At 36.5% G+C, this 18,280-nt stretch overlaps 1 protein-coding gene across 6 annotated transcripts in view; it reads left to right on the top strand.

Moving 5' to 3' along the window:
- The window catches only part of LOC145266906 (hexokinase-4-like), a 274,629-nt gene that overhangs the window by 185,899 nt on the left and 70,450 nt on the right, over window positions 1–18,280 (top strand). For 5 of the 6 annotated variants that reach the window (XM_080122690.1, XM_080122691.1, XM_080122693.1 and 2 more), the window contains one exon: window positions 8,911–9,073. In XM_080122690.1, the coding sequence (XP_079978816.1) occupies window positions 8,911–9,073 (163 nt within the window). Of the gene's footprint in view, window positions 1–3,816; window positions 3,947–8,910; window positions 9,074–18,280 lie in introns of those variants that run through there. The other variant, XM_080122692.1, reaches the window with a different exon arrangement.

Here is an 18,280-nt window from a genome sequence, read left to right as displayed (position 1 = left end):
AAATTATGATCAATATTCAGAATAGAAAATGAAACAAATCATAAATTTAAATATTGTAATATTTGATAAAACTAAATTAATGGTTTTTCAAAGAAATGTTGGTGCTTGTTAAGCAAAAATATCTACCTTTTTGCCATATCGAAAAAAATGTAATATATCCAAAGTTACAATAATTTATAGGACAACTGCTATTGTTTTTCATAAAAAGTATTGCTATTGGCAACACAGGAGGGCAGCCATTAGTAAGAGCAGCAGTCAGAAAGGGAGATAACCTAAGTCAGCTTAGGTGGAAAGGGAGATAAGGCAGTTTACCAGTTTTCAGTTTCAATTTCAGAGCCGCAGTTCACACAAAATATTCAAATTTTATTCTCACATGTACACATGTTGCTTTTGTTTAATAAAAAATATATTTTTGATACAAATAAAATAATAAAAAAAAAACGGAACTAAAATTTCTGTTTCTGCTTCGTTATTTAATTATCTTTTAAATGTTTTTATCAAAAATATTTAATACTATGTAAATAAACTTTTTTTTGCTAAACTGCCTTATATTCCTTTTTGCCTAAACTGACTTGGCTTATCTCCCTTTTCACCTAAACTGACTTGGCTTATCTCCCTTTTCACCATATGAGTGGCATAAGAGATTCAAGTAAGGCAGGGAGCCTGAGGGATAGGTGTGGGAGGAGTAACGAAGTTGGAACACCAGAGTTAATTAGCCAAATAAATAATTTTATCTAATGACCGTGTGTCTATAGAAACAATAAGTGCAGTTTGTGGTCAGTGTGGGAACTGTTCACATAATTATTTGCGAGGAACTGAAAATGTAGATTTACATAGTTTGTCTCAAGGGTGCTGAAAAGATCAGAAAGATGTCATGCCAGTAGGGAGATGGTCGAGCTGATCGATTCAGATCCTGCAGTTTGTCATGCTCAAGTGACCTGCAATGAAAGCTGGATCTACTTTAACCCAGAGACCAAGAGGCAGTTCCCAGGTGAAGCATACTGGCTCTCCCAAACCCAAAAAGGCTAGACAGAGCAAACCCACCCAGGGACTTATGATCCCTTTTGAGAGCACGGGCATAATCTACATGCACATGGTTCCTACTAGGCAGTCTACAAGGAACACTATGTTGAGGTTTTAAGGATTGTGAGGTTGGATAGTAAAATTCCGACTCCTAGGATGCCAACTCAGCCTCCTTTGATATCTTCAACTCTGACTCTTTGACCTCTGCAGATCCATATACCAGCCTCCTATACTCAACCAGATTTATAGAATAAGTTAAGATAACAAAGGGGTAAAAATTTTACAATGAAATTTTATCAAAAAGGAATACAATATGTAGGGATAAGGAAACATTTTTAGACCATAGCATTTTGAAGCAAAACTCTTATCACAAGATGGAGTAAAGACGCATTATACAGAGGACATTTTCTTTTTTTTTCTTTTCTTTTTTTTTTTTTTTTTTTAAAACAATATTGCCTTTATTGAAAGATTAAAGGAAAAACGGGAAAGATTATAGTAGCATTGGCTGCTTATTGATTTTAGTTTTTTTTTTTTTTTTGTACATATAAAATTGCAATTCCGGATGATCCTGGACTAATCCAATTGCCAAATTCCATTTGATTCAGGAATTGGATAACTTTCAAATTACAATCTGATTGTTATCCAATGTAATCCACTAATCTCACTCCGACAGAATTTTCATTCTTCCTGTGTGAAGTCACAACAAAAACTGCTATCCAGACAGGATTTGCAGGGCTCCAATGGACCAAAATAAGTTTAAGGTAGAAGCATTGCAGTACAGTACAAAATATATCTCCAAAAATATGAGTAAAACCATACAAAAACTGCTAAAATGTGCAACTGGTAAAACCAAACAGGAAAACCATGTAAAAATAAAAATAAATAATTATTAGACTCAAGGAGTCAATCGGATAACAAAATTCCGACTCTGACTCCAGCTAAAATCTCAGACTCCTAACTCCGCATCCCTGGTTTTAAGAGAGTTCAGGAAGATATTCTGTTGAAAGAAGCCAGTACTCTGCAAATGTAGTCAGTAGCATTTTTACTAGGACAATGCACTAATCCACAACTCCATCCTTGTCACAGACTATTTGACGAAGATGGACATCAAGACAGTTCTCCGTCCCTAGTTTTCAGATCCTGCTCTGTGACTTTTGGTTAATTTACAAGTTCAAAGAAAACCTTAGAGGTTATCGTTATGAAACAATTCAGATGAAAGAGGTTGTGACGCGGGTCATCGACACAATCACGCAAGAGAACTTCCATGAGGGTCTTCCAGAAGTTGTTGGAACGGTACAAGTGCATTGCAGCCGGGGGAGATTACTTCGAAAGGAACCAGTACCATCTGCGTCTTATCAATAAAAGTGGCCATAAGAAAAGTCTGTCGTGTATGTATGTATGAAATCAAGCTAACGGAAGTGGATACGATTGATTATCGAACGGAATGGAGTCGAGACACGAAAAATGAAACCATATATTAAAAAAAAAAAAAAACGTTAGTTTTAATACTTATTGTTATCACGAAAAGACTTAGATGATACAAAGTTTTTTATTTTAAATAAAATATTCAAAAATTTTTTTAAATAATACGTTTGCGGTTTTCTTGTACACATGGCATTAAATCAAGCCGTGTCTACTTATTATACCCCTCTCCCCCTTCAAAATCTTTGTCTGGATCAAAAGTCCGTTGATCTTTCTGATGTCTACAAAATTGCAAGTGTCTCCTTAGCCAATCAAAAAGGTTCTTCATTGGACATCATTCATGGAATGTTTTTTTTTTTTTTTTTTTTTTCCATTTCGTTTTTCCTGTTATTTACATTTTTATTTCCGATTTCCGAAAAAGGAAGATAAACACTGTATTGTTCATTAACGCATTTACGTGACAATTATCAGCTTTGCCCTTTTATAACTAGTCTACGTAACTTTTTATTTATTTATTTACTTACTAGCGGGGTGGGGGGTGGGGGTGTTAGCAAAATACGCTTACATATTTTAATTCATGCAGGTTTCGTATTACACATCCAATTCTCGATTAACAATTATATTGTACTGAATATACAGTAGGGATTCCAAGTTAAGACTTGGGTGCCATAGATAAGATTTAATATTAAACGGCTTGAAATGAATTTCATTTGGGCATGCGCAGGAAGCAAAAAAAAAAAAAAAAAAATGTTGGTAAATTGAAATGAACAATTTGTATTTCGACTTGCTGACATATTTTTGTATGCGTTATCTATCCATTCAAATATTTTACTCCTTAGTAATCTTACACCAAGGATGGTTTATATTTCCTGTTAATTTTAGTGTTATGATCAGTAGTATTAGTTTATCAGTTAAATATTTACACACATACATAAACACATCTACAGTTTTATTCATAGATTAATGCTTGGTGTTGCCAGACATGAACTGAAGTTGATTGGCAACCTCAAACTAGAAACTCGCAGTAAAATAAATGGACAACCCAAAGTTTCGATTTTCATTAGCTAGTACCTCAATATTTAGGGAGAGGTTACTTTTTTAGAATTACTCCACTTAGCCTTGATTCTTATAGTATGTTAAATGGACCGGTTTTATTGAAATAAGTTATGTTATCTTTCTTTGAGGAAAAAATGTTGAGGAATCTGACTGGAACTATTTCTGGTTTGAGGGATTTGAGGTGTCTTTGATTTGATCTGGAGGAAAGACTTAATCAAAAATCCTTTCTTTTCACCCGAAACAAGGGATATCGTAACTGAAACAGCTGCTGTAATAGGGGCTAGATCGGGGAGGGGGCAACTTAGGTGGGGAACTGAGCAACAATTTTGTATACCGTACACTTAAATTCGTATGGTCAGGAAAACCAGAAGCAGGGAAGGAATTCCAAAAGCAAAATAAGGAAAGAATGACTTCTGACATCTGGGAGACTTCTGCAATGAAGGGGGTAAGTTTTTTTTTTTTTTTTTAATTTTTTTTTACAAATAATATAAGTATTTACATTGAGAGTGCTACAAATGCAGTAAGTTCAGTGCATCAAAGCAGATCTAGTAAAAACAGCAGACTGCAACACTGATGCGGCAGATGCTGGAGCTTGGCAGATAGTGCAAGACCTATTAGGTTTAGAAATTCTTTTTGTACCCTGTTCAAGAGGAAAACATGAGGGGGTTGTGCACCAGTCCAAGAGTGACAATACTCCAGAAATGCAGTTCATTTTATTTTTACCTGACCTGTCAATTTTCACCTGCTACTGCTTAACTCAAAAGTTCAATTTGACAATGATCACAAAGTTCAAAATGCTATTTGAGTTTGACTTAAATCTGATCAATTTGTTTGATTTACCAGTTTATGCACCATATGTGCAGGTTTTATGTTTGACATCCATCAATGGATATTTGCGCTGTTCAGAATTCAAATCCCATTAATATGCTAATATTTAGAAAGATAATTCCTCATCTCTCCCACCTACAGATAAATTATTAGTGCTTTTGAAGATTGATCTTTTAAACCCAACGCAGGTGAAAATATTATAAAATAGAATTTATCGAGTTTTATCATGTCGAAGAGCTGTGCGACTAATTCCATATGACACTGACATATCTCCTGACTTTAATAAGGATCCGACATTTTTAAACAGACCATAATGTATTTTTCAAAATACAGCTTGCACATTTTCTACTAGATGATATAAATCTTTGTGATTTATACCAATTTCGACATCATACGCAAGTACATAATGCTTTCACTTGATTGGTCCACACACACATAACTATTTTCATTCAATAAACTATACATTGGATTATTTACAAGTTTTGTATCTATGAAGGGTTGATATGCCGTATAATACAAGCCAACTCAACTTTATATTTTGTTTTACTATTTTTCTCTGGTGACCGAAGTGGCGACCATTTCTGGCTATATGCCAGAAAATGGTTTCCACTCATGTCACGTCCCTTTCACCCCACTCCTCCTCCCTTGATCTGCGGCAATTATTATAATGATTATTTATAACTTTTTCTTCCCGGTGCGTTCAAATTAATAAACATTAGATTGTGTTCGGTCCTCTCGCTTGCTTTTACAAATCCATTGTTATATTTGATTCGGTAATCATTGTATTCTTCATGGCTACGTCATCAATTAGTCAGATTTGACGAAAAGAAAGGTTCACTCACTGTGATTAAAAACCTTCAATAATTTGGCACGATTTTTGTTCATCAGTACATAACTTTCGTGTTGAAATAGTTTCGTTTACAATTTCTGCAGTGTTCGATTGCATCTTTGAACACCTTGGAAAGTTTTTTTTTTTTTTTTTTTTTTTTTTTTTTTTTTTACACTTAAAAAACAAATTAAAACTGAACGAAATTCAAATTTCTGTTCAATTTTTACAACCGTAAAACTGCATTCTGTGCAAGTTTTACCGATTTTTTTTTTTTTTTTTTTTTTTTTTTTTTTTTAGTGATGCAGAAAGAATAGGCGACACTAAGTCTTCCGCAAATGGTGTTGGATAAATTTTCATTTTTCTAAAACAAAAATTTGTGCACTGTACTACAGTGAAAGAACCCTTTTTTTATGAAGTTTTTGCGATTTGGAAAATGCAATTTCAGAATTGAATCTAAAGTTAATATTAGTTATTTTAAATGTGTAAGTAAAACTTTCGGTGCTTGTCTACACTTGGACTTATGAATTTTTTCCAAGAAAAACCTTTATATTTTTGTGCATACAGATTCTAAAAATCACGAAAATAATTTTATTTTATTTTTTATTTTTTTAAGAAAATCAAATTTTGACACATTTTTATCGAAAGATTAGTGTGCGCCATCTTGATTTCAAATGATAGGCTACTGGCGACACCTTTCAGGAATGTAGGATCAATAAGGGCAGACAATCAACTTTTCACCCTCGAGAAAAATCCTTTAAAATTACTACTTTTACAGGTTTTCGGGGGGGGGGGGATGTTGTGTGCTGAAATTGAAAATAACTTAAAATTCCGGCAAACGAGTAGTTTCTAAGATATGGAGAAATGTTAGTTTCAAAAAGTAGGGATTACGTTTCTAATCTAACGTAAAATGAATACCCACTTTATGGCTACCTACTTTGATTGGCTCAACGTACAAGGAACACAATTTAACGCAAAATGAGCACCCACATGTTGACCCCCCCCCCCCAAAAAAAAAAAATTTAGGAAGTATTATTCTGATACAGTATCATTTGCTATTATAACATCATGAAAAATCCAAGATGGCGACCAGGAAATCCAAAATGGCCACCATGACACAATTCAAGGAAATTAACCAAATATGGCTTGTAGCATATCAAATTAAAGGAAATCTTGTACAGATCAGAATTGTTTTCAACTACATTTAAACTAATTAGCATGTACAAATTAGCATACTTTTCATTTGAATGGCTTTAAGCAGAAGCATCATAAAAAAGTTAAAGAAATGGGAGGTAAAGCTTCAACATGCAAAATATTATTCTGATGGACATTATCATTTGTCATTACACCATGAAAAATCCAAGATGGCCACCACGGCATAATTCAAAGAAATTAAAATATGGCTTGTGAAAGGAACTTTTGTATAGATTAGTTGTTTGAAGTACATTAAACTAATTAGTATAATTAATTTTCATTTTAACGGCTTCACGTTACCGTGACAATTATTGGGTGAGTTTCTTCAACTATTTTGTATAATTTTATTTTTAAGTCATTGTTGAGACTTCAAGAGACATCGCAGCCATTTTTTTTCTTGTTCTCATGTAACGCTCGACACTATTTGTTTTTTGAACAGAATAAACATTTAAACACCAAAAATTTATCGAGGTAGGTAGAAGAGTAACTTGCCTTTGGTAACGTTTGTTATATATTTGTTTCTTGATTACTTTTTCATATCTCTGTGGATTGTAAAACAAAACCAATAAGTTGTTCTTTTACTTAACCGGATAAGTGGCTTGTGTGTTTGAACTCATTTAAAAGTGTGGTCATTGTCAATTCTTTTTCAAAGAATTTATTTTTTTAAAATATACTTTTTCCTTTCCATAATTGAAACTTATGTTTTCTAAATAATAAAAAATAAAATGAATATTTTATGTTCATTAGTTAGTTGACGAACGTTTTGTTGTTTTTTGTGCGTGTCTCGACACAAAAATTCTCATGTTTATATGAGGTTGTCACTACTTCTATCGATTCGTGCATAAAGTTTTTATCCAATTCTTTTCAAATTTTATGGCAAAAGAAATTAATATATCCGCTATTAAATAGTATTTGAAGTTTCTATCTTTACTTATCTTTGTACTGCAAAGCGTCAACTTTGAGATATTCTGACTTTTAACTGGAGAGACGTACATGTGTTCAAATTCCGTAGCAAAGACAATTCTTTTCCCTGATTAGCTAAAACTAAAAACGTTATAGACGGGTACAACTTCCACTTCGAGTATTTATGTGGACATACCTTGACTGCTTCTTTGCAAAAAGTGATCTAATAGGTGTCAGAATTTTTTTGGGATTTTTGAGACCCTTAACACAAAACTACGAACAGATTGTAGATTAAAAAAAGACGTAATTTTAGATTAAAAAAAAAAAAAATCACTCCATAAAGACGAAATAAAATATATTAAATAAACAACTCCTGTATTTATTTTTTTAATTTTTTTTTTTTTTTTTTCTGGAATTCTTTTATCGGCAAAAACTGATAAGTGAAATGTGATTATTTTTCAAATACGATGGCCCATATTGACTAACTTTTGTTTACAGCCAGCAATAGAAAGGGAGATTAATTCTGGCCCTTACAGGCCACCGTAGTTCTTAACTCTAATAAAAGGACAGTTGTCTTCCTTTTATTTCCGTTCTGAAACTACTGATGTCACGCTATTTTTTTTATACTTGCTTAAAAATTTATTTTATTTAAAAAGGACATGGAATATAAATTCTTAACAATGAAGAATGGAAGTACCCATTGATTAGTATTTTAGATTTTTTGGAATTTATATATTATCTTTGAAGTAAGTTAAAATTTGTTGATTTTTTTGAAATCTTTAAAGAAAACCGATTTAAAAAACAAATATTGCATATTTTGCTATTAAACCTGATATTTTAAAATTTGATCTTTGCTCCTTTTATTGAAAAAAAAAATTAGGGTTTGAATTACATTTTTTCAAGTAGTTAAAAGCTTCAAAAGATAGTAAGTCTAAATATTAAAGTTTTCATCACGCATTTTAATGGCGATTTTCTGATACTGCTAGTGATCTATTGCCAGCGAGAATGCTATGCTGGCATGTTTCATCATTAATAGTCGGATTTAAATAGCGATTTCTTCACATATACAAAGCCCAACAAAAATATTAAAATATCATTTTAAAGTAAATTTTATTGTGAATCCAGTTATATAAGTTTTATTTTGATGGAGATAGGAGAAATGTACTTATTACTGATTTAAAGACTGAGTGTCAAATGAAGTAGCAGTGTGTGTCTCGTCCAGTGCTGAATGTTATGGTGTCTGGTATGGCTACTTTTAGAATGCTCCTGTTAATGCTTGGTATTCTCAAATATTCATCTCTTTTAGTATTGACCAGGATCAACATTGATTAAAAAAAATTTAAAAAGGGAATGAAGTGGGAATGCTCATTTTATTCCTAATCTCAAATTGAAAGCACAATTAGCAAGAGAATTTTCAAATCTGAAAAGGATTTGAGTGGAAATCAGATTATTGTATTGATGATGTGGACAAATTTTAGTTGTTCAAATACAGAAATTTTATATTTATTTATAATTATTAGATTTTGGTTTCTCTGGTTTTTTTGGTATATTTTTTCTTTAGTTACCCCCCCCCCCCGTCCTCTCGAATTTACCTTTGACCACCTTCCCTGTTTCTTATCTTATTTTTCTTAAAAAAAAAAAATTTTTTTCACTTACAGATCGAGAATATTCTCCGTCAATTTAAGTTGACGGATGATGACTACGTGGATATGATGAATCTCATGCTCGACAAATTTCGAGAAGGCTTAGCAGCTGACACACATGCTACTGCCTCTGTGAAGATGTTTGCCACATATGTCCGACAAACACCGAAAGGCACAGGTAAGATTTCAGAAAGAGTGATGCTTGCGTGTTTTACATACTGTATGTACTGATGTACAAATAGTTTCCGGGAGACGATTTTAAGGTTATTTTTTATTTTTTGGAGGGAGGGAGTTTAACTTATAGGTAATATTTTTGAAAATGTTAAAGAGCGACTCGGCGCTCGATCATAGCATAGAAAACACCATTTTGTTTGCGCTCTGTATATACTGGTAATCCTAGTAATTAATTGCACTCCTTCCGAACTCCACTACAGTGTGTTTGCCAGCATGTAAGTACATGCGCAATTTTCAGTGGGAGGCTTATTAATAATTGGAATAGCTCTTGCAATGTTCACTCTCTAGACATAGCTATAGGCCTAAGTTCGATATGATGTATTCGGTGATATGACCTTTTTTAGTAGGTTAGGAAACATAGTTTGTCGTTCTCCCCTAAGTTCAACAGGTTTTAACAATTTTTTGACAACTATTAAATCAAACCATTTAATAACACTAATGCATGTGTTCAGATTATTACGGTATATTATGGCTCGGGCAATGTATGTATTTACATTATGGTACGTGGCATAAATTATGTCTGAAAATAGTAACTACGCCTGGAATCTACACGTCATTGATCAGAAAGTCTGATTAGCAACTTTTGTGTTCGTTTCATGTGTGTAGAGGGTTGGTTCTATATATGAAAATCGAATTGTTTAAAAAAAAAAAAAAAAAAAAAAATTCTTCCTGCTGCTACTGTTCTCTTTACCTGCTCTGCCCATCCCCCATCCCCGATAAGTGACTGACAATTATTTGATTTAATTTCAATGTTTTTAAAACCACTATCCTGATAATTAAAATTAACTTTATTTTTCTTCACTAATTTGGTATCTGGTGATTCTTTTATCCTAACCTGGTTCCAATAATGTGGAATCAAATAATGTAAGATCTCTAAATGCATATGTTGTAGTTTCTGGCTTTTAATCAGCCACATACAGAATTACAACTTCCTTTTTATGTAATAGACTAGCGGGGGTACCTGGTGTTGCCAGGGTGTTTGGAGGTGTGTGTGCTGTTAAATAAAAAAGAAACCGGGAGGGGTAGGATCGAACCCGAAGTTTGAAAATAAAATCGGCCAGCCAGAATGAGTTGCTGAAAGATGTTTGAATTTATTTAAGAACCAAATTGACAGGTGTGCGCATGGAAGTCATCGAGCGTTACGACAACAACAAAAAATGAGGTCAATGACCAGGTTTGTTTGTTATAAGCGAAGTAAAAAAAAAAACAAAAAAAAAACGTTAAAACTTAAGCGGGGGGGGGGGATCAAAACATCGAGAAAAAAAACACAAAAAATGTCAGGCAAACGAACGATGTTAAATGTAAAAATCGAAAAAACAAAGAAAAATGGCTTAAATAAGCCTGTTTCGATATTAAAATTTAAAAAATCGGTGGTACCTGGGTGTTTTTGGGTGTGTGGTCGGGGGTGGATAAGCGAAATAAAAAAAAAAAAAAAAAAAAAAAGACAAACGAACGTTATGTGAAAAATGGCTTAAATAACACTGGTTCAATATTTTAAATTTAAAAAATCGAAAAAAAAAGACATCTCACACCACGATTCGAACCCAAAACGTTTAGATAATGAACAAACGAGCTAACGCGATGTATATGAAATTTAGTCGGTTCTTCAAGTATTTAAAGTAAATCAGGCCATGACGTCATCTGATGCTTGCGTAGAACTGGTCGTCGTCACGAGAGGACCGTATTTGTTGACCCCCCCCCCCCCGAAAATTGTTGATTTCGGGGTGAAAAAATTAACGTTTTTGGCCAATTTTTCGATATTTCTCAAGCGAAGGATGGAGCTTCAATATGATAGTTTGTGAATTTTCCTTGTCTGTCAAATTTTTAGCGGGCACACACACACACACACACACACACACACACACACACACATTTTCGCTTTTATATTTATAGATTAATAAACTCTGTAGAAGGATTTAATAAAAACGGTTAAATGAAGCAAAGATTTTTATCATTTTCTTAATAGCTATAAATGAGGTAACTTAATAGGTTGGTTAACATAGAAGCACATGTCCTCATGCAAAAATTCTGTAGCAAACTCCACTTTCATCAATGTTACTCTTCAACTTGTGCAGCTGTGCACATTGGCAGGAACCATTTTTGGTTCCCTGATTAATCGGAGAGAAACCTATGCTTTCAGTGGCGTCCGTTCACCCGTTAGTCTAGACTATTGCCAGATAACCGTCCATTAGTCTTTCCTGAAATTTTTCCACAAATTCTATTCCATTAAATAGATGTGCACAGTAAAAAAAAATTTTTTTTTTTTACAAAAATTCCTGTTGCGCCTCCAGAGGCTCAAAAAGGTAAAAAAATGCCCTAAAATGGCCAAAAATGACACTTTTTGCCCCATAGTGTTTGATCCATCCATTAGATTTTCATGGAACTTGGCCAAAAAGTGGAAGCTATTGTTCTTAATATGAATTCAGTATGGGTGACCCTGGCAAAATTCTGGTTCACAGGCATCACATTATCAAGGCCAAGAGGCCACTCAAGGATAAGGGTTAAAGAGTGTACAGTAGAAATTGGACAATATAGTAATCATTAGTAATGAAAATTCGGTAAATTTGCTAACTTATATGGAATGGCTCATCAAGAAATTATTTACATTAGACTTGAAGACAACCATATTGTAGTCAGCCGGAAAGCAGGAAAACAGAAGACAATTCCACAGGCATGTAGTTCTAAGAAAGAAGCTTTGTTCATGGAATCTACGTTTAGGTTTAGGCACAGATAAAGAGTGGGGGGGAATTATTGATAGTGTTTTCTGCTAGACGAGTGTTTCTTGTGAAAGTTAGGCGAGGGGGGACCATAGACTGAAGCTCAGTCGAACACTTTCCATGAAAATAACGATACATCAGAGACAAACTCGCAACATCTCTTCTGTGAGATAGAGGCTGCAGGGAAGAGAAAAGGACATCTCCTACGAGGCTACGAAGTCTATTTTGAACTCTATCAAGGCAGGCCAAGTCCTTTCTAGCAGCTCCTGCCCAGGTGTAGCAGTCCGTTTTCAGTGGGATTCGATGTTCCCAGGAGTTCAAAAGGGGTCACAAATGCACAAAAATTGCAAAAAAAAATTGCACTTTTTACCCTATAATTTTTGCTCCATCCATTAGATTTTTCTGAAACTTGGCAAAAATGTGGAGGCAACGTTGGCCCTTCACATTTCTCACATTCATCATTTCTTCACTATTTTTTGTGACGTCATCTCACAAGCAGCACAAGAGGGGAACCACGCACGCATGGCTTATTTTGATTTATAGGAGGGAAATGTTGTGCATTTCTCGTCTAATAATTACTTAAATAAACACAAGGCCAAACGACATTGCTTTTAACAAAACAATAATAAAGGATTTATTTAAAAAAAGGCAAGATTGTATCTCAAACTGGAGAGAAAGAAAGTGTAAATGTCTGTTTGAAGGTGTCGTCTGCCATCAGACTACAGTTCTCAACAAGTGGGAGTAGTGAGTGAGAGAGGTCTGTATAGTTCACTTGCTGGCGTCTCTTTGGCGATCGCAGCTGAGATCCCAAAGGCCTAAAAATAGTCCTTAAGGGGACAGCTCAAATCAATGCGCCCTGCTAACCAATTGGTCAGTGTGGCCGAATCACTTTGGCACAGGGAATTGATCCGCTTATAGTAAATAGTTTAACTGCTACATCACCCCCTACTTAGGCAAAAAGCCGATAAAGAAAAATAAAAAGGTAGCAGTCTTTAGAAAAATACAGAACACAAGGAAACGTAATGTCTGGAAGTTTATGTTGCGGAAGAAAGAATATATAAAGGGGTAATGAGAATAGAAAGTTCCAGCTAAAAGTTTTATTTATTTTTTTTTAAATATACAAAGTTTTGCATAATTTTTTGGGCCAATATTCACGGCGGCCACTATGTGTAATAGTGACATAATTGTCATTTTCAGTATTCACTTCAGGTGTTTGCTGTGTGAATGTAGGTGGGATATGTGTGTCTTGTGTTTCTGAGTCAAGAAAAGCTCTTTTCACTCTGTCAACAGATGTTTCTTTTTTGCCCCTAATATCCAGGGTGAAACGTTTAGAAGTGCGTGATACACGCGATAAGGACCAGTATAAGGCGGTGTTAAAGGGGCTTTCACACGGTCTCTTCTAAGAAACACGTGTGTCCATGAAGAAATGTCTTTCGGGACCAAAGATTTTATGGTCTGTTCCCTAGGTTTCATAGGCGGGAGCTTACTAAAGTAAGCTTGCAGTCTGTTTATAAACAGAGCTGGATCTGACAATCCTAGTTCTATTGGGATCAGCATCTGACCTGGCAGCGATAGAGGTACTCCATAGACAAGTTCGGCTGGAGAGTATCCCAGGTCTTCTTTGATAGCTGCACGACGGCCAAGAAGGACAACAGGTATGTATTTGCTCTATCGCTGTTGGTCAAGGTAAGCGCATAAGGCAGCTTTCAATTGTCGATGGAAGCGTTCTATCATCCCGTTCGAAGCTGGGTGATAGCTTATTGTTCAAATACGTTTGATCCCTAAAATCCTGGAAAGTTCCTGGAACAGGTGGGATTCAAACTGTGCTCTGCGGTCTGTGGTAATTGTTGTGGGGACTCCATAGTGCGATATCTAGCCCGATATACGAGCTTGCACTACAGATTCAGCCGAAATGTCCTTTAGGCCACCATGTGAAACGGTCTACGCAGGTCAGGAGATAAGTAAATCCCTGGCTGACTGGCCATAGTCTAACCAGATCGATGGTGAACATGGCTGAACCGAGCATGTGGGGTGCTGAATGTTCCCAGGGGTGCACGGATATGGTTGTGCACCTTTGACTTCTGACAGCAAACGCAGGAACGTGTCCAGGCAGTGATGTCACGCCTCATATTAGGCCAGAAAAATCTAGCTGTAATAAGCTTCACTGTGGCTTTGTGTCCAGGGTGTGCCAGATTGTGTAGTGTGCCAAAGACAGCTCTACGATGAGTCATGGGAACAAACGGTCTAGGTAAATCTGTTGAAGTGTCACATATGATCTGCATGTCCGAAGTAGGCACGGGCAGATACACGAATTTGCAAGTTGCGAATCCAGGTGATGACAGATCCAACCTGTCCACACTTTGCTAATCTAAGGCTGTTTGTTGTAAATCGATATCCGAAGGTGAGGACAGAATTAATAGGGAGACGGGATAAAGCATCTGCTGCAGTGTTCTGTCCCCAAGAGATATGTTGAATATCGCTGGTAAATTGCGAAACAAAATCCAAATGACTAGTTTCGCGAGGTGAATATTTGTCCGGCTTAGCACACAGTGCGAATGTAAGCAGACGGTGATCAGTGTAGATCAAATTGTCGGCCCTCGAGTGAATGCTGAAAGTGTTTCACTGCGAGGTACATATCCAGGAGTTTGCGGCCAAACATGCTGTAACGTTGTTCTGCCAGTTTCAGCTGCCTCGAAAAATATGCAAGGGGTTGTAGTTGTTGGTGCTGTTGTTGCAACACTGCACCTAAAGCTGTGCCCGATGCATCCACAACCAGCGAAAACTGGGCATCAGGCACAGGATGTGCAAGTAATGTATGTGTTGCTAGTTTCTCCTTCACTTCTTTAAAGGCTTTCAGCTGAATATCATTAGTGAAATCTGATCATTTTTCTTCCTGTTACGTAACAAGTCAGAAAGAGATGAGATCCGCACAGTGTGGGATGAAGCGCCTGTAGTAATTTAGCAGGCCAAAGAAGTGTCTTAGTTGGCAAAGTGAAGTGAGTGGTTTAAGGTCTTGTAGAGCCTTAACCTTTTCAGGTAAGGGAGATATACCCTTTGGGGTGATGATGTGGCCCAGGAAAACTAACTCTGAAGCACTAAAAACACATTTACCAGGGTTAATTCATGGTACTATTGAAACCGTTCAAACAGTAGGCGGAGGTGAGTGACATGTTCCTCAGGTGATGCACTTGCCACTAGAATGTCGTCTATGTAGTTATAGATGAAGTCTAAATCACGCACTACCTCGTCCATGAAGCGTTGAAAGGTATTAGCTGTGTTTCGCAAACCAAAAGGCATAGTTAAAAATTCAAATGCTCCAAACGGAGTTGTTACAGCAGTTTTCGGGATGTCGGCTGGATTCACTGGAATCTGATGGTATGCCTTAACCAAATCTAGTTTCGAGAAGGTCTTACAACTGTGCAGTGAAGAAGCAAAGTCCTGTATGTGTGGGATTGGGTACGATCAGTACATTAGTGGCATTCAATCGTCAGTAGTCCCCAGTCGGACGCTAATCTCTAACGTTTCGGGACCATATGCAAAGGGGAAGCCCATGGACTGGACGAGGGGCATATGATTCCCTGTTGTAGCATATGGTTGAACTCTGCCTTCGTTGCTTTAAGTTTGTCAGCAGGGAGGCATCGAGGTCGTGAGAATACAGGAGCACCTGTGGTCTCTATATGGTGAACTGTTGAGTGAGGTGGTTCACTCACAACAAAATTCAAGTTAGTTAACTCCGGGTAGGAGTTTAATAATTAATGATATGGATGATTGGCAGAAGCGATGAAAAATACAGTGCTGATAGATGTGAAGTTCGATTTTGAACCCATGATGGAAAGTTCCGTATTAGCATTTACCCACTGTTGTCTGCATATGTCTACTAATAGGTTGAAGTGATGCGGAAAGTCCGCACTTATAATGGGATAGGGCAAATCAGCTATCGTAAAAACCCACGTAAAGTCTCTACGTAATTCCAAGTCAAGGGAACGAGAAATTTGACTGTACATAGGAATAGACAAGTGATTTACCACTTGTAGTATGATGGGTGAAAGTGGCGGATTCTCGGTGAGGAGTTTCAGTGGCCAAATGCTGCAAGCTGCTCCTGTATCAACTAAGCAACCCGCTTGGAATAAGGAGTCGGTGATAAAATAGGCACGGTTGTGGGAGGTCTGTGGAGAATGTGCCATGCTCAGTTCTCCAGACGATCGTTTCCTCCCTGGTCAAATACTAACAAGGCATTGTACAGCACCATGCGTCCTTGCCAAAACGACTCAGTCATGGCTTGCTAGAGTGATGGCGGTGATGTGGAGATGGCGAATGGCTCTGGTAGTGGTGTCTGGGTGATTGTGATCTGGCCACACTCGGCTTCCTCACCTCTCTGGTAAACCGCTCAAGAGCGTCAAGTATAGCCAAGGAAGTGGCTTCTTATGTCCCTAACTTTGGCTGAGAGCGTAGAGACTTCAGCCGAAGTCTGGAGGATATCTGCGGTGGTAGGACTCTTCGTAAAGTGCATAACTTTATCTGCCGATGCCGCTATAACGTCAACAGTTTTTTTCCAACATAGGAGCTAAAATGGCTTTCACCTGTGCCGGCAGCCCCGAAAAGAGCTGTTTTATAAGGGCACTGTCAGCGGGGACGTCTTCAGCTAACTCTCATTCGCCAGAGTAGCTCACTAGGCAAACGGTCTCTCAAGAGCTCGTGGACTAACGTTTTGAAGTGTTTTTCCGCTGACACTAACGACTGACGTCCGGAGAAGGACCTCCCGTTTTATTGAGTCATATGTGGAGTTGGGAGGGGTGTCAGTGATCAAGTCTTTGACCACTAGTGTCAACGACGCAGGGAATGCACTAAATATTGGCAATTGCCAATGCTCTTTAACGTCATTTGCTGAAAATACGACTCAAACTGAGCGAACCAAACTCGGACGTCACTCGCATAAACAGGCAAGGTGGTAGACATTAGATTAATAAGTAAAATGAACAGACCAAAAAGTCGAAAAGTGAAAAAAAAAACTTCAAAGAGACACGAATGAGATAGAAAAACAAAGGAAAATAAGTCAGAAGAATTACAAGTAAGATAAAAATAAATAATAGCAATAGTATGGATTGGCAAAGGAAAGATTTAAGAATTGTGTGTAAAAAATGAAGTGAATATTGTACTTACTATGTAGTTGGCCCTTAAAAAATAAATATATTTGGAACAAAGTTCTTTAGTTATATATATATATATATGAGAGATAGTTTGTTGTGTTGAAGGATGTAGTAGCTGGTCTCTTCGGTTAAGAAAATGGAAGGTGAAATGTCGTCTGCCCGTGGCTGATGAGCACGTAAAGAAAAATAAACTATTCATAAACAAAATGTTTTTCGCTTTCTGTTTTTGTTTTCTTCGATTTTGAATGCGCTGTTCTTGTTTGTATCGGCGGAAAAAGGTAAGATTGTATCTCAAACTGGAGAGAAAGAAAGTGTAAATGTCTGAAGGTGTCGTCTGCCATCAGACTGCAGTCGTCAACAAGTAGCAGTTGGAGGGGTGAGTGAGAGGGGTCTGTATAGGTCGCGATCGCAGCTGAGATCCCAAAGGCCTAAAAATAGTCCTTAAGGGAACAGCTCAAATCGATGTGCCCTGCCAACCGATTGGTTAGTGTGGCCGAATCACTTTGGCACCGGGCATTGATCCGCTTATAGTAAATAGTTGAATCTGTAGCAGTTAAACTATTAAAAAAATGTAATGACTATAGGTAAGTTAAAGTATACAGAGTTGACTAGACCACATTGAGTTGCAGAAATTAGGAATTTATGGTTTCTGGGAAATTATAGTGATAAATAATGGGTGATCAACGATTTACCATCTAGCCATCAGGAGGTCCTCTAAAATTTTTTGTTGTGAACAGAAGCCACATTTGATCTGGTGATCACCTCTTCCCAAGTTTAGGATATCATAAAATAACTTGATACCTTTTAAAGTATGTGGGTCTGATCTTATCCCTGCTATAGTAATAAAGAAATGCTCTGCCGAGTTGGCTCCTGTTATTTCCAAACAATAACAAATGCCTTGTCAAATCTAGCTTCCCTGATAGCTGGAAAATTGCCTCTCTGGTATCAAAATTTAAGAACTCAAAAACTGACCTGCTCCAATTATCGTCATATTAATCTCTTCCCATTCTTTGCTAAAAGTTTTAATCCTTAATCTAGTAATAATCCTCACTGTGTTAATGCTGAACTTTTTGACTGTCCGTATAAGTTTAGACTGCTTATATCCTAACTGTCATCTCTGAACATGTATGCCATAGATTGGACAAGATTGAAGGTGCTAATGCTAGATGTATCAAAGCATTTGATAATGTCTGGCATGAAGATTTTCTTGAGAAATTAATTTGTACAATATTACTGGACAGTATAATCAGATCCTTCACAGCCAAAAGAGGTCCATTGTCTAGACAG

This window comes from Euprymna scolopes, chromosome 42 (assembly GCF_053919585.1).
Source record: "Euprymna scolopes isolate OS-2025 chromosome 42, ASM5391958v1, whole genome shotgun sequence".
Lineage (NCBI taxonomy): Eukaryota > Metazoa > Mollusca > Cephalopoda > Sepiida > Sepiolidae > Euprymna > Euprymna scolopes.
The sequence above is the reverse complement of the archived record's forward strand: the minus strand, read 5'-3'. Positions and strand labels throughout refer to the sequence as shown.